This window comes from Hemiscyllium ocellatum, chromosome 10, assembly GCF_020745735.1.
Source record: "Hemiscyllium ocellatum isolate sHemOce1 chromosome 10, sHemOce1.pat.X.cur, whole genome shotgun sequence".
NCBI classification, from domain to species: Eukaryota; Metazoa; Chordata; class Chondrichthyes; order Orectolobiformes; family Hemiscylliidae; genus Hemiscyllium; species Hemiscyllium ocellatum.
In genome coordinates, this window is record NC_083410.1 from 34,553,602 (window position 1) to 34,577,706 (window position 24,105).

The 24,105-nt window shown below is 41.1% G+C and overlaps 1 protein-coding gene across 2 annotated transcripts in view; it reads right to left on the reverse strand.

Moving 5' to 3' along the window:
- The window catches only part of pigf (phosphatidylinositol glycan anchor biosynthesis, class F), a 69,528-nt gene that overhangs the window by 20,946 nt on the left and 24,477 nt on the right, over positions 1 to 24,105 (reverse strand). Inside the window, exon 4 of one of the 2 annotated variants that reach the window (XM_060831389.1) lies at positions 3,389 to 3,497. The exons of the other annotated variant lie outside the window; for it this stretch is intronic. Coding sequence (XP_060687372.1) covers positions 3,389 to 3,497 — 109 coding nt within the window. The remainder of the gene's footprint in view (positions 1 to 3,388; positions 3,498 to 24,105) is intronic. 2 annotated transcript variants of the gene reach the window in all.

The following is a 24,105-nucleotide window of genomic DNA, read 5'->3' on the forward strand; positions in this document are numbered from 1 at the left end:
ATTAGCTTTAATCATATCAGCCAAGGCACTCTCAAATTAGGAGGGCAAAGAGAGGATATATCTTTTTACACAAGCGATTCATTTGATCCAAGTTATCTAATATGAATTCTTTCTTACTGTTGGCTAGAATCTTAATATCTTGAATCATCTATTATATCTACTCTTTCCAAGCCTTCCTTTCAATCTAACAGAAACATAATGCCTCTGAACTCTCGTTATCACACTTTTGAAAGCCTCCCATTTGTCCATCGTCCCTTTAAGTGCGAATAGCCTATTCCAATCAACTATTGAAAGTTCTTGTCTCATACCATTAAAATTTGCTCTACTCCAATTAAGAACATTTACTTTTATGGAAGGCTTACACTTTTCCATAACTATTTAAAACTAATAAAATTATGATCACTAGTCCCAAAATGTTCTCCTACCAACACTTCAGTCACTTGTTCTGCTCCTTCTCTAGTAGGTACATTTACATATTAACAAAGAAAATTTTTTTTGAACACATTTAACAAATTCCTCACATCCAAGCATTTAACATTATGGCAGTCCCAGTCAATGTTTGGAAAATTAAAATCCCCCACTATTACAACCTTATTATTCTTATATCTCTGAGATCTCTCTACATACTTGCTCCTCAATTTCCCTCTACATATTGAGGACCCTATAGAACAACCAAACCAAGGTGATCATCCCTTTCTTACTTCTAATTTCTACTCCTATAATTGCACTGGACGATCCCTCAGAAATATTCTAAGTACAGTAGCAATATTTTGCTTAATCAAAAACACCACTTCCCCTTCTCTCTTGGGCCTTCCACCTAAAATATCTAAAACCCAGATCAATGAGTTGTCTGTCCTATCCTTCCTTCAACCAATTTTCTGGAATAGCTATATTGATAGCCTCTGTTCCAGAACTCACTGCAACCCTAGCCAAGCTGTTCAAGTTCAACTACAACACCAGCATCCACCCGGCAATGTGGAGAATTCATAGAATCCCTACATTGGGGAAACAGGTCATTCAGCCCAATATGTCCACACTGATCTTCTCCCTGCTCTATCGCTGTAACCCTGCATTTCCTATGGCTAACACACTGAACCTACATATCCCTGAACACCATGGGTAATTTAGCATGGCCAAGGCACCTAACTTGCACATTCGTGGACTGTGAGAGGAAACTGGAGCACTCAGTGGAAACTCCTGCAGACACCGGGAGAATGTGCAAACTCTACAACAGTCGCCTGAGGGTGGAATCGAACACAGATCCCTGGTGCTGTGAGGCAGCAGTGCTAATCACTGAACCACCCTCATGCCCTTAAAATTGCTGAGATATGTCATGTATGCAAAAGCAAATTCAACCTGGCCCATAATTATTGCCTCATTAGTCAATTCCCCAACAGCAATAAAGTGAAGGAAGGTGTCATCAGTGCTATCAAATAGCGAAAATGCAGCAATAACCTGCTCACTGACAATTGGCTCATGTTCCACCAGTCAAGCAGTTCCTGATCTTATTACAAATTCTGGCTCAAACATGGATAAATGAGCTGAACTCCAGATAGGAGGTAAGAATATGGCCATTGACATCAAGACCACATTTGTCTAAATGTGGCATCAAGGAGCCCTAGCAAAACTATCAACAGAAATCAAGGTAAAACCTTCCATACTTAACACGAGGGAAGACGGTTGTGGTTGTAGGTCAGTCATTGCAGCTCCAGCTTCAGCTGCCTTTATCATAAGGTCAGAAGGGAGTGTTCGATAATGAGTATTTAGCAGAATTTGCAACTCAGATACTTAAGCAGCCCGTATTCAAAACAGCAAAGACCAGAACAACATGGAAGTTTCATCTACTGAATGGTATGTAACATTCACACCACACAAGAACAGAGCAGTGATCATCTCCAACAAGAGAATCTAACAATTATCCTTCAACATTTAATGACATTATCATTGTTAATTGGCAACCGCCAAGATAATGGTATTTTGCTAATGACCAGAAGCTGACCTGTCATGTAAATACTATGTCAAAAAGTGTGGTACTGGAAAAGCACAGCCGGTCAGTCCACTTTCTCCTATACAAATAATGTGGCTATACAGGCAGATCAGGAGCTAGGAATCCCACAAGTAGTACATCATCTCCTGACTCCCTAAAGCCTGTCTACCAGCTACAAGGCACAAACCAGGAATTTGATGGAATATGTTCTAATTGCCTGATTTAGTGCAGCTCCAACACTCAAGATACTTAGACACTATCCAATACAAAATAGCACGCTCAATTTACACCACCTGAAAGACAAAGCAATGTGTACCACAAAGACAGCAATTTGTCAAAGCTCTTTCAACAACAACTTCCAAACCTACAATCTCTTACCACCTAGAAGGAGGGCAGCAGATGCGTACTAACATCACTACCAGATATGCTTCCCTCCAAGTCACACAGCATCTTGAAAGCCACAGTATTGCTGCTCCTTGGTTCAAAATCCTGGAACACCCTCCCTAGCAACACTGAGATTACTGCCACACCACATGAACTGCAATGTTTAGAGAAGTTAGCTCATCATCATATTCTCAGGGGCAAGGAGAGGTGGGTGACACTCTCATTTCACGAACAAAATAAAATATAAATTATTCTACCATTAGTGCCCATGCTTTCAGCTGCCTTAAGGAGGGAACTGCCTCCTTAAATCTTTCCTCTTCTCTTTTAAGGCTCTCATTAAAATGGATCTCTAAATAAATCTTTGATCACTTTCTCAGATTTCTCTTTATGTAGCTAGTGTTAAAATGTATTCAACATTGCTGTGAAGTAGTACCTTGGATATTTTATGATGCCAAAGGCATATGCTGTTGTAATTATAAATGGATTGTGAGTTGTACAAAGTTTGATCCAGTTACTTAATAGTTAACATGACATCAACTGGTTATGAATGTGTTTCAACAAATACAGAAATGTGATGATTGTGGAATTCTTGGAGTGAGGAAATGAAATGTGAAAATCTGTGTGTTAAACAGCCTAAAGATTTACACCTTATTCTTTATTTGGCCCAGTGTAATTTAACCATGTACATTATTAAACATGTTGGAGTATTCATCATCCCTGTAGATAAATACTTGCACTTTCAAATGTGATTCTCAAAAGGCCCTTACATCATTTTGGCTCCCAGCATGTGGAATTTCAATATTACAGACTGTTGCTTCCTTTATTTTAGAATTGGAAACATATTTGCAGTTAATGGATTTTTTTTCATTTCAGTTGCAGATGCTTTTTAATTTCTGGTCCTTTTCAAACTTGTTCCCTTCCCATAATGGCACATTTGTAAAAGAGCAATAAGTTACATAGAATAGTAGATTTTTCAAAACAGCATACTTGTCTGGCTTCACATGAACAACTGCATACCTGCCAAGGTCTGTCCCAGTCCAGCGGAATAGGAATTGCTCCAAGCCAGGCTCCAAACAAACTGCAAATTGTGGTGATCTGAAGACTGGTATCCCAGATTGACATAGCCCTGTATAGTAACAAAAAGGTATCATAGACACAAGGTTACTTCTTACCCCAAAAGACTCAACTGTAGAAAGGCAGAATTGAATTTGCAAGACAAAATGAATTTGGGGAGAAAGAAAAGAAACAAGTGGAAAATGTGAAAGGGAGAACAGGGTAGGGTTTTTCTTTTGTTGCTCTCTCCCATCAGTCACAGTCTTCTGCTAGCTCCTGTTCTGGGAAACTCTGAAAGGATAGCTATTGGGATTTTTCCAGTCAGCAGCTGTCCCATCTATTTTTAGTTCTTGCCTTTGGGGAAGTGTTGTTCTTGAGCCACTGCACTGCAATGTGGACAGGTACAGATTATATAGAACACAGCCAAGACGGTTCTTTGTCAGACATACTGACATTCCACAGTAAACCCAGAGGCCTAGCAATTCAGCGCAGACATTGCTAATATTTACTCGGGAGATGTGCTCAGACTGAATTTATTATCCCAACACTGGTTCTCCTCGTGATGTATCTCCATTTGATAGTGACTTCAGAATCAATCGCATATATAGGTGGTTCAATTCCTGCCTCAGGCAACTGTCTGTGTGGAGTTTGCACATTCTCCCTGTGTCTGCGTGGGTTTCCTCTGGGTGCTCCGGTTTCCTCCCACAGTCCAAAAATGTGCAGGTTAGGTGAATTGGCCATGCTAAATTACCCGTAGTGTTAGGTGAAGGGGTAAATGTAGGGGAATGGGTCTGGGTGGGTTGCTCTTCGGAAGGTCGGTGTGGACTTGGGCCGAAGGGCCTGTTTCCACACTAAGTAATCTTATCTAGTCTAATCTATAGGACTGGAACCATACATAAAATGAGTTGAGGTGGTTAGTTTCCATTATTAAATTCAATTATTCAGCTTGCCATAGGGAATGTGAACTCATGACCTCTGGGTTGTTCATCTAGCAACTTTTGATGTAATGCTGCACTTATTCAATTACTACAGCTGCAGTTTGTAACAGCTAAAAGCCCAACCTGATTTTCACAGAAAGCCTCCTTTATCAAAGCTTCTGGTCATGCCTCACTTTTAAAATTCTCACCCTTGTTTTCAAATCTCTCCATGGCCTTTCCTCAGCTCTCAGCAAAACAACTTCCTCCACCCCTACAACCCTGCAAGATCTCTGCTCCTCTCCGATTGCGACCACTACTCGAATCAGCATCAGAAGCCATGTTTTCAGCTACCTAGCTCCACATTGTAAATTTCTTTTCCCAAGCCGCTCAGGCTCTTTATCCTTGAACACATTGTTTAAAATGTATCCCTTCCACCAAACACTTGTTTATTCTAATCTCTCTTTGTGTAGATTAAAGAGTCACATTTTGTTTGATAACACTCCTGAGATGTTCTACTTTATTAAACTGTCCAAAATAAAAGCTGGCTGTTGTTCTATAGTGTTGACCACACAACACCTCAAGCCAACAAAGAAAGGCAGTTGGTGATCTTTGTCAAATGGCATGACTATGTCCAAGATGACATATTTGGTTTAACAGTTTTAAAAAGGTGGACACCAAAAGTATGTTAAGGAGACTCACTGGATTTTTCCATAAGTTTGTGCTATCTAGGGTTTTAACATGAAAGTCTTCGAAAGTTATTTCTGGAAACAATGTAAAACTACTGTGAAACCACGATAACAGTGATTCCTTCCCCATGTTATCAAACATAGACAGCCATATTTAACATAAGTTTTAACTACACGAAGATCTGAAAGCAGGCCATGTCTCAACTAGCTATAATTTGAAGCCAAGTGATGCTGGAATGGGTGTCTGGGGCAGAATTATCCTAAATGTATCACAATCAAATATGACCAACCAGTGTGACAATGCTCACCACTACATTGCACTACAGAAAACCATTTTCATAAAGAACTGGTTAGAAGATTGGCAATATTGGACAAGTCAGATCCTGGAGTGAACAGATAGGATAGATCATAAAGAGTTATTTTTGTAGTTTGGTTACCATAGTGGTCAGTCATTGAGCGTAGCGACCTGTGGCTGCCAACATTCTTTTAACAAAAGAACACAAGTTTATTGCACAAAAAAGAAAAGCAAAGCTATACAACACAATTCATAAAGACGTATAGAATCTGGTACATAGAAGGCTTACAAGAGAGGGGCAGTCCCAGATTTCATTTTAGGTAATGAAGTGTGGCAACTAATCAGTGGGAGGTTGGGGGGATTTTTCAGATGGCGATCCGGTAAGAATAAAGATTGTTATGGAAAAAGACAAGGATGAGCTTAAAATCGAAGTTCTAAACTTGCGAAAAGGTCGATTTTATGAAGATCAGACATGATTTGGCTGGGAGTAGATACTTCCAGATAAATCGGTGTCAGAACAGCACGATACATTCGAACATGAAATGGGAAGAGTACAGGGCCAACGTGTTCCAATAAAGATAAAGGGTGCAACCAACAAATCCAGCGAGCTTGGGATATGGAGAGGTATACAGGATTGGATAAAGAGAATGACAGAGGCTGATGACAGCCACCAAAGACTCAAACAGTAAAAACACTGGAGAATACAAAATGTGCAAGAGGATCTTATATAGATACATTGGGAGAGCTAAAAAGAGGGAAATGGAAGGATAACTGCAGATAAAATAAAGGAAAATCCTAGCTTATTTTACAAGTGCATTAAGTGGAAAAGGATAACTGGGGAAACAATAGTACTCTTAAGGACCACAGTGGAAAATTGTCCATGCATCCAGAAGACACAAGTAAGGTTCTGAACTAATACTTCCAGTCGGTGTTGATTAGTGAGAGGAATGGTGTGGGTATAGGAATCAAGAGAACCGTGTTTTAATTAAAAGAAATTACAAGACAAGAGAAAGGAGGTTGAGTGATCTGGTGCGCTTAAAAGAAGGTAAATCTCCAGGAGCAGATGAAATGTATCAAACTGTTGAGTGCTGAAGGGCTTGTGCCTAAAACTCAGTTGCTACCAGATCTGCTTTTTTTTTCCAGCACCACACTTTCAAAACTGTTGTGAGAGGCAGGGCAGGAAATAGCAGAGGCACTGGCAATAATTCTCACTTGCCGTCTGGCCACAGGAAGGGTGCCAGAGAACTGGAGGACAGCCAACGTGGGACCATTATTCAAGAAAGGAGCAAGGGATAAATGAGGAAACTTCAGGCCAGTCAGTCTAAGCTCAGTGGTGGAAAACTATTGGAAGCAATTCCAAGGAACAGAATTAATATGCACTTGGTGAGGTAGAGATTAATCAAGAATAGCATGGTTTCGTTAAGGGAAGATCATGTCTGACCAACTTGACTAAATTCTTCAAAGGGATGATTAGGTCTGAAAACGAAGGCAATGCACATGACAGAATCTACTTGGACTTCATTAAGACTTTTCATAAGGTTCTGAATGGGAGACGGATAGAAAAAGTAAGTGCCAATGGAATCCAAGGAAATTCAGTAAGTCGGGTAGCAGGAAGCAGAAGGTGAGGTTTGAGGTGTGTTTTGTGACTGAAAATCTGTGTGAGGTGTTCTGCAGATATCAATACTGGGGCTATTGCTATTTGTAGTACATAAAAATGATTTAGACTTGAATATAAAAGAATTGAGTTTGAATCAAAAATTGGTAGCATGGTAAAGAGAGAGGAGGATAGCATTAGATCACAGGGGTATATAGACAGGCTGGTCAGATGGACTGATCAGTGGCAAATTGAATTTAATTCAGAGGAGTGTGAGGTGATGCACTTGGGCAGGACAAATAAAGGTAAGGAATACATGATGATGATGAATGGCAGGACCCTGGGAGGTGCTGAGAATCAGCTGGACCTTGGTGTGCATCTCCAATGGTCTCTTAAGGTAGCAGGACAGGTAGATTGTAAAGTAGTTATGGCAGTATGAGGAATACTTGCCATTATTAGCTGAGAGAGAGTTTAAAAGGTCAGGGAGGTTAAGCTGGAATTGTATAAAATGCAGTTTAGGCCACAGCTAAAGTACAGTGCAGTTCTGGAGCCAACATTATGGGAGGGATGTGACAGCACTGGAGAGAGTGCAAAGGAGATTTAGAAGTATATTGACAGGGCTAGAGAGTTTAGTTATGAAGAGAGACTAGACTGACTTGGAGCAGAAGAGATGGGGCGGGGGGGGGCAGGCATCATGGAGATGATTAAAATTATGAGGAGTATAGACAAGAAGAAACTTTTCCCATTGGTGAAGAGATTAATGATCAAAAAAGGCATAGGTTAAGGAAAGGGGCAGGAGGATTAGAGGGGATGGGAGGAAACATTTTTCAACCAGACAATGGTGGGAATCTGAAATACTGCTTGTAAGAATGGTAGAGGCAGAAACCCTCGTAACATTTATAACATTTTATCTGCCTTGTATGCCTTGATATTGCAAGTGCACATGAGCCAAGTGCTGGGAAATGGGATTAGAATAGTTTCCTGGCTGTTTCTGACTGGGGCTGATTCGATGGGCTGAAAGGCAATTTCTTGTGTTGTAGACCTCTATAACTCTAAAGATCTTCGTAAATAGCAAAGAAAGATTTAATCCTTTACTCGAAATGTGCCTTACAGGCAGTCAATCCAAGTGAAGTGTCACTCCTCTCAGATTTATGATTTTTTTCAGTTAAATGACCCTCCGCAGCATTCTTCCTTGGTCTAGATTAACCCAAAGACATTTTTTCAGCTTTAATAATCTAGATACCCCTTCTAATTCTGACAACCTGGAGAATTCTACCAACTCTCACTCGCTAGAGATTTCGACAAATTAACATCCCCGGTTAGGATGGCGTTTCCTCTTCTGAACTCAGCCTACTAGTTGTACCTGGTCAGCTGTTTGTGAAATTCATAAAACTCAATTGAGTCATTGAAGTTATTTGCTGAATGTTAAGAATAAGCTACCCAGGAGTTAAGTTGCACATCTTCTTGGAACTGATGTTTCAACTTACAGTTCAAAAATAACTTTGACCTCTGTTTAAAAAAGTCACCTTCACAGAACTGGAAATTAATTTTCATCTTTCTTCCACTTTCAATCCAAGTTCCCAAATAGTTATAAACATTTATCACACAAATGACTATGAGTCACAGTTGTGCAACAACCACTCTGTATGGTGTTTGTAATGAAACAAAATGGCCAAAGTTTCTTTCACAAGTGTCACATTAAGGTATTGGGATAGACCACCAATTGGTGAAAGAGGCAGATTTCCGGGACCATTTTAAAAGTTGGTAAGAAAGATAGACAAGCTTAATTCATTCAATCAATCATCAATGCTTTAGAAAAGCAAGCTTACTGTTATCAAGTTATTGCTGCCTGTGGAAGTAATCAACTTCTTTGCCCTTTAAGCAATGGGCTTCAATCCATCATCCAATCTTTTTTTTTTGAAAAGTGATGCCTTATTTAGCTTACACTTTCTTTAGATAGCAGCATATCAAACAATCACTTCCGATTTTCTGAATGAAACTGTCCTATAACTTATTAAAACACCAAGAAAACTCAGCACTTGAAGAGTTTACTCAAATTTAACAATTATCACCTCTCCTTTATAAAGCACACAAAATATGGGAGGTAAAATTGGTCTTCACCAGTGGATTTTGAACCAGCTGAATTTATATTTTCTATTAACTTGGAAAATATTGGAAAGATTTTAATCTGCAAACCAAGGAGAACTGGCAGCGATACTAGGAAATGTGCCTTCAAGAAAATGTTTTAACATGATTGAATATTGTTCTGCGTACTTCAGTGGAAAGATGATGGGGTGTGGTGAAAACGAGGTTGCCAATTCTGACTACTGAGATGGAATAACTTCACTGTAATAAGATCTTTTTAAAATCACGTATAACTTAGAGTCAGTTTGAAACTTTCATTTCAGTATGATTTTCACCAAAATTCACATTTAAAATGCAACCAGGTACATAATATTTTGTACCAAAACTTCTCACACTGTTAGCAAATGGTACATTGGCCTTTCCTTTGCACTGCTAGTTTCTGCCAGTCAGGAAATTAGAGTTTTTCTCTATACATATGCATGTCATTATTAATAATGAGCAGCTGTCTTACAGTGCGACTGCAGTGTAAATGGGGCAACTCAATTGCAGATCTTGGCTGTGCTCCTAATAAAGCTTCAGTTACTTTAGAGTACGAGACAGTTGTTGCCTTGAGCAATGAAAGCAAGTGAAAAAAAAGGAATGAAGGATCACACATGCACTCAGAGTTTCAATTCCTTTATACTCCAGCCAAGTACTTTGTTTGCTCAGTTGATTCTGAAATGCAAGGAACATTTTAACTGATTTGATTCATGCTGGAATTTGTTCAATAAAACAAAAGGTACAACTACATTTTAAAAAAAGAGATTTAAAGGTCAGCTTTCATATTAAAAATAATGGTGGATAGCAGATCCTAGACTGGTGCAGTCTTGAGGAAAAGATTTCCAACACATTAAGTCTCTTACCAATCACTCTTATTGTTAGCCCATGAAAAAAGTCCATAACTGCCAAACATGGAAGTGCACAGTAATTCTAATCCAAGGACCAAGTTTTTCCAACGTATTTACTTCCACTGAGGATCAGCACTTATTTTGAAGTAGAAATTTAAAATATATGCTTTTGTAATTTACACATCAAAATGTTCAATAGCCTTCTCTTGGATTATTGAACTGAGACCATTTTACATGAATTAACAAAAGTTTCAGTCTGAGCATTACACTGAAATGTATATTTTCTTGAAGCATGTACATCTGATTGCACAATCCCTAGTGTTGAAATCCTGCAAGAAACTGGAACAATTAAGTCTGCATAAATTCTTGTTCTTGAAGGTGCATCCTGTTAATTGTGGCATGGAAAATGTCAGTAGAATTAATTCAAATAGGAAATTAAGTAATAGCCATTAATATGAGGTCTCACCTTCAAAATAGTAAAATCTTAAATCTTACGGCCCAACTCGCTGGCCTCTTGAGCAATCTCAAATCTTCTCCCATCACATAACCCTCTGAAACATAAGCTCCCAACTTGACTTACTGCATACTGCTTTCCGGATCGACCAGCTGCCTATGTATTCTGACAAGATGGATTTAATATTTTAACCCCTTTAAGGCTCAAGACTTGTACACAGGTATGTAAATTTTAACATACATACACACACACAAATAAACTACTTCATAGAAATTAATGCAATGGATACAATAGTTTGCTCAAGCAGAGATATATAATGTTTGCAGTGATAGTAGAAGTCAAATTATTTTTGTCACTAAAAGAACTGATGATACTTTTGATTTTAATTCAGTGCATATTGAAAAACCATTCTAATTTATTACGAATTTCATTACTTCACTTAATGTTACTGATACTTTCTTTCAAAACCACCTGCCTTTAAACTTTTGCCCATTTTTCACCCTCCGTGTCGCAGAAAATACAATTTTAATGCAGCTTAGTCAACCACAAAGAAGGGAATTCTGACATGACTGTTTTAATTACTACAGGATGTACTAAATTTTCACAGTTATTTCCAAGAAGCAAACAGTAAAGATTACCATTAGATAGTTTCTTGTGCATAATTCCACACGGTCACAGATAGATTGTCTACTCCCAGTGGTGTACACACAGATTTGGTAAACCCAGCAAGCGCCTGAACCTAGATGTACCATTTCTGTCAATGAATTTCTTTGTAATTCCCAATCCATTACTTTGTTCCCTAAGTGCACCTGAACTTCCTATTTTGTTTTTTTTAAATAATAAGGAATGACTTGTCAGAGCCAGTGTAACTAATTCAAAGCTTTCATAATTTAAGTTTCCAAAATGTCACTTGAAGTCCCCTTTCCAAAGAAAACAGACTGATTTTCCACATAATTCAAAATTATTTGAAACAGGAGTAGATCTAATCAGTGCATCAAGCCTGCACAAATGATTCATTAAGATATTTGTGAGTGATCAGATTGTGCACTTTCTGCCCACTTCCATAACTCTCAACTCATTTGTAGATCTAAATTATGTCAGCTGTCCATGTAATCAATGACCCAGTCTTCATTGCTCTTTGGAAAAGAATTCCCGAGACCAACAAACCCAAAATAAATTCCTTCTAATTTCCATCTTTAAGCGAGACTCATTTTTAAACTGTGCCCTCACTTCTAAATTGTCTCAGTATTCTCTCAATATCTAACCCATCAAGTGTCCCCCACCACATCCCCACTCAATCTTGTGTTTCAATCTTTCTTTCTTCTAAATCTGCTCAATCTTTCCTCATTAGACAAATCCTTCACTCCAAGAATCAGTCTACTGAACTTTCACCAGACTACATTAAATGCAAGTCTCTACCTGCATAAGTAAGGAGACCAAATTAGTGCATGTAACCTAGGTGCAGTTTCATAAGTACCTTGTACAGTTATACTAAGACTGGTCCACTTTCATCCTCCATCCCCTTTGTAATAAAGTCCCACATTATGTTTGCCTTCCCAACGACTCGCTGTACCTACATGTTCTCTTGTTCTGATTCACGTACAAGGACACCCAGACCCCTTGTGCACTGCAACATTCTGCAGTTTTTCCCATTTAAATGATATTCTGGTTTTCTATCCTTTCTGCCAATCTCACAGTTCCCACAGTACGTTCCATCCCCAATTTTGCCCACTCACAATTTATATACCTCTGAAGATTATTCCTCATAACCCATTTTCCCACTTTTATTGCAATGTCAGCAAACCTAGCCACATTATTAATGACTCGGATGAAAGGACTGACTCTAAAGATTACATATAGTTGAGGCTCAGAACTGCTCCCTGTAGCACACCATTTAGTTACAACTTACCAAGCTGAAAATGATCCATTTCTCCTGACTGTTTTCCATTAGTTATCCATTCCTCTGTCCATGCTAGTGTATCTCTCCCAACACTACAAGTCCACGCCTCGAACATAACCCTTTATGTGGCACTTTATTCAGTGCCTCTGGAAATCCAAATACACGACATGCTCCTTGAGCCACCCACAGTACAACCTCAAAGACCTCTCTCAAATTCCTGAAACATTATTTTCCTTTTTCAAAACTATGCCAGCTTTGCCTAATTGCATTACAATTTTCTAAATGTGCTGCTACTCCCACCTGAATAATGTATCCTAGTATTTTCCTAACAACAAAAGTGAGATTAAATGGCCTGTAGTTTTCTGCTTTGTGGGTGTGGTTTTCTTGAACAATGGTGTTACACTTTCAGTTTTCTAAACTGACGGGAACTTCACAGAATCTAAAATAGAAAATTACACTAATATCTCTGTAGACACATCCTTTAAGATCCCAGCACAAAGGCGGTCAGTCAGCCTTTTGTTCCATTAATCTTCTCTGTACTGTCCATGTAGTCGTGAATGTTCCCAGTTCCACCCTCCTTTCCATTGTCTGCTTTTCTACTATTTGGGGAATATTTTCTGTCTTCTGCGTGAAGACAAATACAAAATAATTGGATAAAGTTTCTGCCATTTTTTTGCTTCCCATGAAGTTCCCAGTTTCACTCACTGAAGGCCAATCTTTACTCCATCGGTCATCTTTTTTTACACATTTATAGAAGCGTTTACTGGGTGTTTTGATATTCATTGCTATTTTTTTTCCTATTTTTGTAAGTCTTCTTCACTGGCTTTGTTTTCCTAATCTTCTATGTTATGATCCCAGCTGATATTATTACTGGACAAGTCCAATTCCGACTCAAATTTGGCTTGATAGATTATATGCTGTTTTTATTTTGAACAAGGTGGTCTTTCACATGCAAGGCTGCAGATTTGATTTTAATAACAAAATAAGTTTATGACATAAAGGAAATTAAGAATAAAATATAATAATCCAAATTATTCACATATAACACAAGTCTAATGCATTTGAAAAAAAATTGTAAAATACAATCTCAGTTACCCATGCAACACTCTTACAGTACTCACAACAGGGAGACTTCCTTCCTGTCACATATGTGTACAGGACTTAGTTAATGATTACTTCAATTCTCAGTCTTGAGAGCCTGTTCATATCCGTTTCAACTCTTCAGACAACTGAGCTTAAACCTTGTCATCTTTGAATAACTTGTGGTGTGGAATTTTAAAACGAAACTGAGGTAATTGATTTGTCACAGTTCTAAACCACCTCCTTTTGCCAAGAAGAATTGTTTTACGTCCAGCTTCAGCCAAAAGTCTTCTGCAAACTAAAACCAAAATGACATTCAAGCTACAAGTGTACTCGCCCACCACCACTCTCCAAAATGCAAAAGCGAAATTTGATTCTGGAACCTTCTACCTGAAGCTGGATACCCAATGGTTTCCTCTTTATGCTCATAAAACTCACCTAATGAAAACAAAACTCCATCACTCTACAGGAAGTCTCTAACACCATGTTTTAAAGTAAACCAGCATGACTACAGAAATATATACAAGTTTATCACCAAACCCCAAGTGCCTCTCCAGCCTTGAGCAGGCACCCTTAATCCTCCATGTTCAACAGCAGCAGGAGCGGTGAGAGCGAGGGACCAGGGGGCTGCTGGGAAGGTAAATTAATCTTTTAAAAACTTACCTCATGCATAGGTAGAGCGCACACAGGACAGGCTGAGTAAGTGAATTAATATTTTTGAGTGGTTGCTTTATACTATTTAGGTAGAGTCTCCCACCTATCTTCCTCTAACCAAAAAAATGTTCTATGCACCGGATTGGTAAGGTTACTAGTTTTATTTTTCAACTGTCTCTTTGGGAATTCAGAACAGTGGGAATCGATGTTAGGGCAGTTCACTGCTCTGTCTACAGAACGAGAGATGTCCCCACTGACATCTTCTGCAGGAAGTGTACCCAACTCCAGCTCCTCGGAAACCACGTTAAGAGACTGGAGCTGAAGCAACTTCGGGTCATTTGGGAGGCTGAGTGAGTAATTGAGAGGAGTTACAGGGAGGTAGTTCATACCTCAGGTACAGGAAAAAGATGGATGGGTTACAGTCAGGGGATGGAAAGGGGACAGGCAGACATTGCAGGGATCCCCTTGTGGCTGTTCCCCTCAATAACAAATTTACTGTTTTGGATACGGTTAGGGGGAGGGGGGATTTACCAGGGGTAAGCCATGAGGTACAGGTCTCTAGCACAGAATATGTCCCTGTTGCTCAGAAGGGAAGTGGGGAAGGGGATTGGGGTGGGGGAAAAGAGGAGTAGAGCATTAGTCATTGGAGACTTCATAGTTAGAGGGACAGATGGGAGGTTCTGTGGGAACGAGAGACTCTCAGTTGGTGTATTGCCTCCTGGGTCCGTGCTGTTATAGATCACATTTTTGGGATCCTTTAGTGGGAGGGGGAAGCAGCCCCAAGTCATGGTCCACATAGGTACCAACGGCATAGGCAGGAAGAGGGACGGGGATGTAAGGCAGAAAGTCAGGGAGCTAGGGTGGAAGCTTAGAGAGCTTGAACAAACAGAGTTATCTCTGATTTGTTACCTGTACCATGTGCTAGCGAGGCAAGGAATAGGGAGAGACAGCAGTTGAACACGTGGCTAGAGGGATGGTGCAGGAGGGTGGGATTCAGATACCTGGATAATTGGGGCTCATTCTGGGGTAGGTGGGACCTCTACGAACTGGATGGTCTACACCCGAACCAGAAGGGTACCAATATCCTGGGTTGAAGGGTGGGGTTTCATCCTGGAGTTCAGTTACTAGTGGGGTACTACAAGGATCTGGTTTGGCTCCATTGCTGTTTGCCATTTTTATAAAAGACCTGGATGAGGGCATAGATGGATGGGTTAGTAAATTTGGTGATGACATTAAAGTCGGTGAAGTTGTGGACAGTGCAGAAGGATGTTGCAGGTTACAAAGGGACATAGATAAGCTGCAGAGCTAGGCTGAGAGGTGGCAAATGGAGTTTAATGCTGTAAAGTGTGAGGTGATTCACTTTGGAAGGAGTACCAGGAATACAGAGTACTGGGCTAATGGTAAGATTCTTGGTAGTGTGGTTGAGCAGAGAGATCTCAGTGTCCACATGCATAGATCCCTGAAACTTACCACAAAATCGATAGGGCTGTTCAGGTGGTGTATGGTGTGTTAGGTTTTATTGGTAGAGGGATTCAGTTTCAGAGCCATGAGATCCTGTTGCAGCTGTATAAAGCTCTGGTGCGGCTGTACTTGGAGTATTGTGTACAGTTCTGGTTGCCGCATTATAGGAAGGATGTGAAAGTATTGGAAAGGGTGCAGAGGAGACTTATCAGGATGCTGCCTGGTATGAAGAGAAGGTCTTATGAGGCAAGGGTGAGGGACTGGAGACTGTTTTCATTAGAGAGGAGGAGGTTGAAAGGTGACTTAACAGAGACATACAAGATGATCAGAGGACAGTGAGATCCTTTTTCCTTGATGGTGATGATTTGCACAAGAGGCCATAGCTTTAAATTGAGGGGTGATAGACATAGGACAGATGTCAGTGGTAGTTTCTTTACTCAGAGTAGTAAGAGCGTGGTACGCCTTGTCTGCAACAGTTGTCAACTTGCCAACTTCAAGGGTATTTAAATGGTCATTGGATAAACATATGGATGATAATGGAATAGTAATTGGTTTCACAGGTCGATGCAACATTGAGGGTCAAAGGGCCAGTACTACGCACGATGTTCTATGTTCCAATCCTGGTATCAGGCACAAAAGAGAGTATCTGGGACTCTCATTCTCATCTACAGAGAAGAGTATCTATCCCACTAACTGTACTGTTCTTCAATGCAAATAAATTTCTTTTTACTTTTCGTTTGAATGGGTTCTAATGCCACAATGAGTTTGCTAATTCTCCATTCAGCCTCTGCTCTCACTCATACAAGTTAAAAGAACTTTAATTTTATTAGACAATTGCAAGGTCTAAGGTTCCTCCACAACTGTCTCCTGTAACCCACATACTTACTTCACTCACAGTCATATCAGCCTGTCCTTATCCTTGGCCTTACAGGATACAGAGCTTCAACAAGCAAGCCTACAGGAAAAGTCGGAGTGGTATAGGCTGGCCCAGTAAAGAGATGACAGCAAAAAGAGAATTGAAAGTTGGAGTTTCATTCAAAAGCTCTCTCATTTCTTATCTTTTGCACCAATGCTTCCAAGTTAGGACTCAAAACGCTGCCACATTGTCAATGGTCAAACCTACTCCTGTACAGACACAGATGGAGTAATCTTTATTGGGCTTTCATGGGCTGCACAACCCAATAGACCAGTAACAAGCCCACCACAGCAGTCAAGGCAGGATCACAGCAGCTTCAACCTACGCTGAAACTGCAAAGAAGGCATCACAGAGTGATGGCAGCAAACTCAAAGAAATTTTAACTCTCAGTTATATATGGGTGTTTAGACAAAATGTTAAGTTTTCATTCTTTTAAATGTTATTGCCATGGATTTGATGGTGCTCACTGCTGAGCTGGAGGCAACTTGCCCGACAAAAAAAACACCCACCAAGTGCACACTGTGGCATTGATTTCACTTTCCCAGAAGTTGATTCATTCTGAGCAATAGCTGCAGGCGATTACAGCAAACAACAATAGCATGCCATCAATTGATGAATTTTCACAGACAGCAAAACAAGTCGTAACATTCATACTTTCGAAAACTAAATAATGATTGGAGTACACAAAAGGGATTAAAGGTAGAGCGTCCTGACCACTAGGGCAATGCATTGAAAATTCCACCCCACTATTCCCATAGTCACAAATGTGAATGTTTGAATAAACCACAGAATTGTGTAATCTTACCAGTCTAATTCAGGTTCTCAGAATATGCACACTAGATTTTTCCATTAACAAGAAAAGAACTATTTATTATAATCAAATTGTAATGATTAGAACCAAGACTAAGTGGATCTCATGAAACACAGTCAAGGATGGGTCAGTCAATAACCTGGGCCAATCAGGGAGCCCTGGCTGACAGATATATAAAGGGGTTTCTTGGGGGGAGGGGGAAAGGGGGCAGTGGGTAATATCTGCATTGTGTGTTGGTATTTCAATAAAGATATAACAAGTATATAAAAAAAACAGGGGTTTCTCGATGCGGTGGGGGGAGGGTAGGTCAGAAAACCTCCTCATGGGTGTGCTCCTACACCTGGCCAAACTTCCATAAATAGGTCCAGGCAGCGGGCCGTGGAGGGGGTCGTTAGGCCCGACTGCCTGCCCCTCTTCCCCTCTTACGTTAGAGCCTGGGTGTCCTTGGAGAAGGAGCATGTGGTGTCCACCAACACCCTGGAGTTGTTCAGGGAGGGGTGGGCGCCGCAGGGAGTGGAGTGCATCATTTCCCCCTCCAACGCTATTTTGATTTAGTCCCTGCCCTCCCCTTCACTGTTTTTGAAAAAAAAGAGCTGGAGTGTCTGTTCACACAGCATTGCCCTTTGATGTGAAGGGCACTGCTTGTCACAGGCCACTCGGGTGTTTCCTTTCTTCCTGGTGGTAGAAATTAAATAAAGATTCGTGCACTTTGTGTCTCTCACCTGCACACACACACCATGGGTGCTGGGGAAAATAAGCACTACCGCAGTTAGGCGGTAGTGTGGGGGAAAAAAAAGAAAAGAGAAAAAAAAACAGGAGTGTATCACACAGCATTGCCCTTGGATGTGAAGGGCACTGCTCGTTACTGGCCACTCGGGTGTTTCCTATCTTCCTGGTGGTGGAAATTAAATAAAGATTTGTGCACTTTGTGTCTCTCACTGTGTCTCACACCTGCACACACACACACACCATCGGTGCTGGGGAAAAAATAAGCACTACAAAAAAAAAGGAGTGTAAGGGCACTGCTTTGTCACTGGACAAAAAAAAGAAAGAAAAAAAAATAACAGGGGTGTCTTGGGGGGGGAAGGGGGCAGTGGGTAATATCTGCATTGTGTGTTGGTATTTCAATAAAGATATAACAAGAAAAAAAAACAGGGGTTTCTCGATGCAGCGGGGGGAGGGTAGGTCAGAAAACCTCATGGGTGTGCTCCTACACCTGGCCAAACTTCCATAAACAGGTCCAGGCAGCGGGCCGTGGAGGGGGTCATTAGGCCCGACTGCCTGCCCCTCTTACGTTAGAGCCTGGGTGTCCTTGGAGAAGGAGCATGTGGTGTCCACCAACACCCTGGAGTTGTTCAGGGAGAGGTGGCCACCGCAGGGAGTGGAGTGCATTATTTCCCCCTCCAACTCTATTTTGATTTAATCCCCAACCTCCCCTTCACTGTTTGATCACACAGCATTGCCCTTTGAGAATAGTCACTGGCCACTTGGGTATTTCCTGTCTTCCTGGTGGTGGAATATAAATAAAGATTTACACACTTGCTGTTCTTCACTATGTCCAACACTTGCACACATACGACATGGGCGCTGGGGAAAAATAAGCACTACTGCAGTCAGGTGGTAGTGTAGGGGAAGAAAGAAAGGGGGGGGGGGAAGAGAAGAAGAAAAAAAAAGAAAAAAAAGGAGTATTAATCAGGTCAGGCTGTCCTGGAGCTGAGTGAAAGGGGTGTCAGAGCGGCCGAGCACCAGACGATGCATAGGGGCAGGCTGAGATCTGGAAGGCTTGTGGGCTGCCCTGTGCACTGTCGTACCAGAGAGGGGGATGGGCTGTCCTTGAGGTGGCCAAAAGGTATGTCAGGGTGGGCAAGAGCCAGTGGGAATGTGGGGGCAGACAGAGAGCCTGAAAGCAGGTAGGCTGTCCCCGGCACTGTCACCCCGGGCAGGTAAAGATGGACTGTCCGAGAGGTGGCTGGAACACTGGTTTTAAAAATAGTTCTGCATTTAAGCCCATTTTTCAAAAGACAGAAATAAAAAGGCACATTCACAATAGCGTCCACAAAAAAGGTCTTTAAGAAATGTAAAAATAATCAAACAATCTTTTTAAAAAAGTCATTGGAATTATTAAAGGAGAGTTGTACCATTCCATAAATATAAAATCTGCTTTTTCTTTCAGGAGCAAGCAGATTGCTCAGGGCGCCTACTTGCAAAATGCTTCAGAACATCTCTGGGACACCTGCACCAACCAACCCCACCGCCCCATGGCTGAACACAACTCCCCCTCCCACTCCGTCAAGGACATGCAGGTCCTGGGTCTCCTCAATTGCCACACCCCAACTACCTGACACCTGGAGGAAGAACGCCTCATTTTCTGCCTTGGGACCCTCCAACCACACTGCATCTTTGTGGACAGTTTCCACATTTCCTCTCCCCCCACCTATCCCAGTTCCAACCTGCCAACTCATGACCTGTCCATCTTCCTTCCTACCCATCTGCTGGACCCTCCCTTCGAACTATCACCATTACACCCACCTCCATCTACCTATCACCAATTACATGGCGAATGTCAATACATGACAGGATCTGCTGGGAAGAGTGTCAATGGATAGACAGTAGATCAAAGGTAGTTTAGGGTTGTTAGAATAGCACTGGTTCTTGATTTGGTATTGAGCCCCAGGTTTTTGTTGCTGCTTTGCTCATGAGAGGTCAGATTATCTATCATAATTTTCGTCCATCTTTGCCCCGGGCAGAAATCTCAGAGTCTTCTAGCAATCTTCTTAATGAAGGAGAATCAATCAAGATTGTTGATTCTCTACCATCAACCTTTATTTTAACTTCATCTGAAAACCAAAGATTATATGCTCCTTCATCCTTATTCACTTGCAACTGCTCTGCTGCACCATGTTGTTCAGGCACAGCAAACTACCATCATTCTCAACACCTTTGCTGCCAAGTCACAAACCTGTACTTAGGTACCTGAAACACATCTTCATCAATCCAATGCTTGTTCCATGACACCAGATAGTCATGTAGCTCTTGGTTCAGTCTGCCTAAATCTTACCAGAATTGGTACTAACAGATGCCCTGAGATGAGCCAAGTTTGAAGAGGGCAACCCTTCCAGAATCCAGTCACAAAATTTGTCTCCTACAGTGTATCATGATGGATCACAGTGAACATGGAAAATAACTTCATTAATCTCTTTTGGCTGCATATTGATGAACAAATATCACAGAGACATTGTGAATCCAAGTGTTCAATTCTGGCATTTGCCATCACTACAGAAGGTTACACAACTCTCTTTTTGGCAACATTAATTATTTGAGACAGAGGATGTGGTTATGTGCAGCTAACTGTGACATCCTCAATATATCTCTGGTGTGGAAGGAACCAGAGTTTTAAAGAAAATATTAAGTTTGCTGTTGAGTTCCACAGCAATAACTGTCTATCTACCAGGTCCAAAAGGAAGTAGGTCTTCTAAGAGATGAAAGACTTCTGCTACCATCTGATGTAATGCTGTCAACCAGTGGATTAATTGCTCTTCCAAATGTCAATCTCATCTGTGTACCTCTCTCATCATGGTACAGCAGCATTGCTTATATGGTGATTTTTCTGATGCGCTGCCAAATGCATCCAACATATTTGAAAGTCTCCAAAAGGTTTAGATAAAGTTGTATCCACAGAAGAGCTCCATGCCAAATATTCACTAGAGAGAACAGAGACACTGTCATGGAGGTAACCATAAGATTAAATAGCCCATGACCGACAACTCAAAAGTGTTCAGTTATTTTAACTATCCACTCACACTCGTGGCACCCATTCTTGGAGGATAATATTCCTCATACATTTAATTCACATTTTGATGTCTGAGTAGTTGACTGCAATTTCTTCAGTCATTCACTTGCATAAACTGTGAACGTTTTTAGGGATCCTTAACCACAATGGAAGACAACCAGGCCCAATTCCTCATCTATTTGTAATGTTTCACCAAATTACTACCATCCAAGGAAACAAAGTCAAGAATATTTAACCAAAATAAAGATACCAATACATCACGAGGCAGTTTTCAAAAAGTGGTTAAAAAGTCTTATACATAATTTTCAACTCTGATCAGATATTCAGTATTTACAGAATCTTACTGCTGCTTTTTCTTTTCTTTCAGCATGCAATTCATTTAAAGGGGAGGCAATGACCTAGTGGCATTGTCACCAGATTTGTAATCCTATGTAATGTTCTGAGGAGCTGGGTTTGAATCGCTATGACAGACAGTAGAATTTGAATTCATCAAAAAAATCTGGAATTAAAACACTAATGACTTCTATGAAACCACTATTTATAGTTATAAAAATCCTTCTGGATCACTAATGTCCTTTAGGTAAGGAAACTGCTGGATGAATCAGGACATACCGATACTGTAAAAACCAGGTGTGAGGCCTTCGGATCAGGAGACCCGCTCAAATAATAAGAATCCAAGTATGACCTTCGCAGAGCCATTAAGACAGCCAAGGACCAATACCAATCCAAACTAGAGACCCAGGCAGACACCCGGCGAATATGGCAAGGACTGAATGACATCACAGGTTCTAAAAAGAGACAATGCAAGATAGCAGACAATGACAAATCCCTCCCAGATCGTCTCAACGTCTTCTATGCTCACTTTGAGCAGAACATCAGTGGAGAGGTAACACCTATTCTGACAAGTCCTGATGAAGCTATCCCAACAGTTACTGTATCAGAGGTCAATCAAATTTCCATCGTGTGAATCCAAGGAAAGTGATGGGACCATACAGAGCACCAGGCTATGCACTCAGATCACGCACAGATCAAATGGCGGAGGTCTTCTCAGACATCTTCAACTCTCTCTGCAGCAGGCCATTGTCCCTGCCTGTTTCAAGAGGGCCAACATCATCCCTGTGCCTAAGGAGGCTCATGCAGCATATCTCAATGACTACCGCCAAGTGGCCCTAACTTCAGTGGTCATGAAGTGCTTTGAAAGGCTGGTCCTGACATTAATCAACTCCAGCCTCCCCACTACTCTTGTCCCACTCCATTTGTCTATCGACCAACAGATCTATGTCAGATGCCAGATCACTTGTCCTTCACTCCTCCCTAGAACATCTTGACACCAAGAACAGCTGTGTAAGAATCCTACTCATTGAAGGCTGAACTGTAGTCAACACTATTATCCCCTTGGGACTGGTTACTGAACTTAGTGATCTTGGACTAAGCCCACTCTGCAACTGGATCCTTAATTTCCTGACCCATAGGCCACAATCAGTGAAGATTGGGGACAATATTTCATCCTCACTAACGCTCAACACTGGAGCCCCCCACCCCCCACCCCAAAGGTGCAAACTCAGCCCCTGACTGTACTCACTGTATACCCATGACTGCGTCACCATATACCATTTACAAGTTCACTGGTGACACCACCATAGTGGGTTGAATCTCAGATGGCGACGAAACAAACTACAGACGGGAGGTGGAAGACCTGGAAAAATGGTGCACTGAGCACAACCTAGCTCTCAATGCCGGCAAAACCAAGGAACCCATCAATGACTTTTGGCGGGATGTTACTCATGCCCCCCTCCATGTTAACAGCACGGAGGTCGAATGAGTGTCAAGCTCCTGGGAGTGGTCATCCACAACAAGCTTTCTTGGACTCTTCATGTGGACACACTGGTTACAAAGGCCCAACAACATCTCTTCTTCATCAGGCAGCTGAGGAAATTTGGCATGACAGTGAATACCCTTGCCAATTTGTATAGGTGCACCATCGAGAGCATTCTAACTGGATGCATCACTACCTGGTATGGCAGCTTTACCATTCAAGATCGGAGACGGTTACAGAGAGTGGTGAACTCGGCCCGGACGATCACAATGGCCAACCTCGCACCTATAGAATCCATCTACCAGGCCCACTGTCAAGGAAAGGCCTCCAGCATTCTCAAAGATCCATCCCACCTGGGCAATGCTTTTGTACAACCTCTAACCATCAGGGAGAAGGTACAGAAGCCTGAACACACGCACCAGCCACTTTCGTAACAGTTTCTACCCTACGGTTGTTAGAATACTGAATGGATTCACAAACTCTTAACATTTGCCTGTACTTGTGTTTTGTTTTTGCCGCTGTTTACCTATTATTATTTACTATCTATGCTACTTAACTCTGATCTGCCTGTATTTCTCGCAAGACAAAGCTTTTCACTGTGCCTTGGTAAGCGTGACAATATGTTCAATTCAATTCTTAACTGCCCTCTGAAATGGCTTTGCAAGCCACTCAATTGTATCAATAACAAGAAAGAAAACAAAAGTAATCAAACCAGATGGACCATCTGGCAGCAACTAAGGCACTGGAAACAACAGCAAGAGATCACCTTTCTTTCAATGCTGCTGGATCAAAGTCCTAGAACCAGCCTCTCCAGCAGCTACCTACACCTTTGGGTCTTCCTACAGCAAATGGTCTGCAGCAGCTCACCACCACCTCGTCTGGGGCAACTCAGCACAGGCAATAAATATTGGCCCAGCTAGGGACACCTATCTCCCGTGAACAAAGAGAGAAAATAAAAATCATTCTTTTGTATGGATACCTCAAACTGAAAGCTTAAACTAAATCAAATATTCTAGATGTTCAATATTAAATGGGAAACATTTGGCAACTTACTTATTTTTCAGTGTGCTACTTACTAGGATCAGTGTGGAGTGGATTTGTATTGCTCAGACTGAACAGACTTAGCTACAGAACAGAATTCCAGATCTTCGTACTCAAACGACTTATTCCATTTATGTGAGTTAACTTGAAGATGTTAACATAAATAAAATTAGAAATTATTCAATATTTGGACAAATAAATGCACCAGGAATTTCAAGAACATTGATATACTGGGTGGCTGATATGACTGCTTCACTGAATTAGGGAAATAATTGTTTAACAGCTATTATTTTC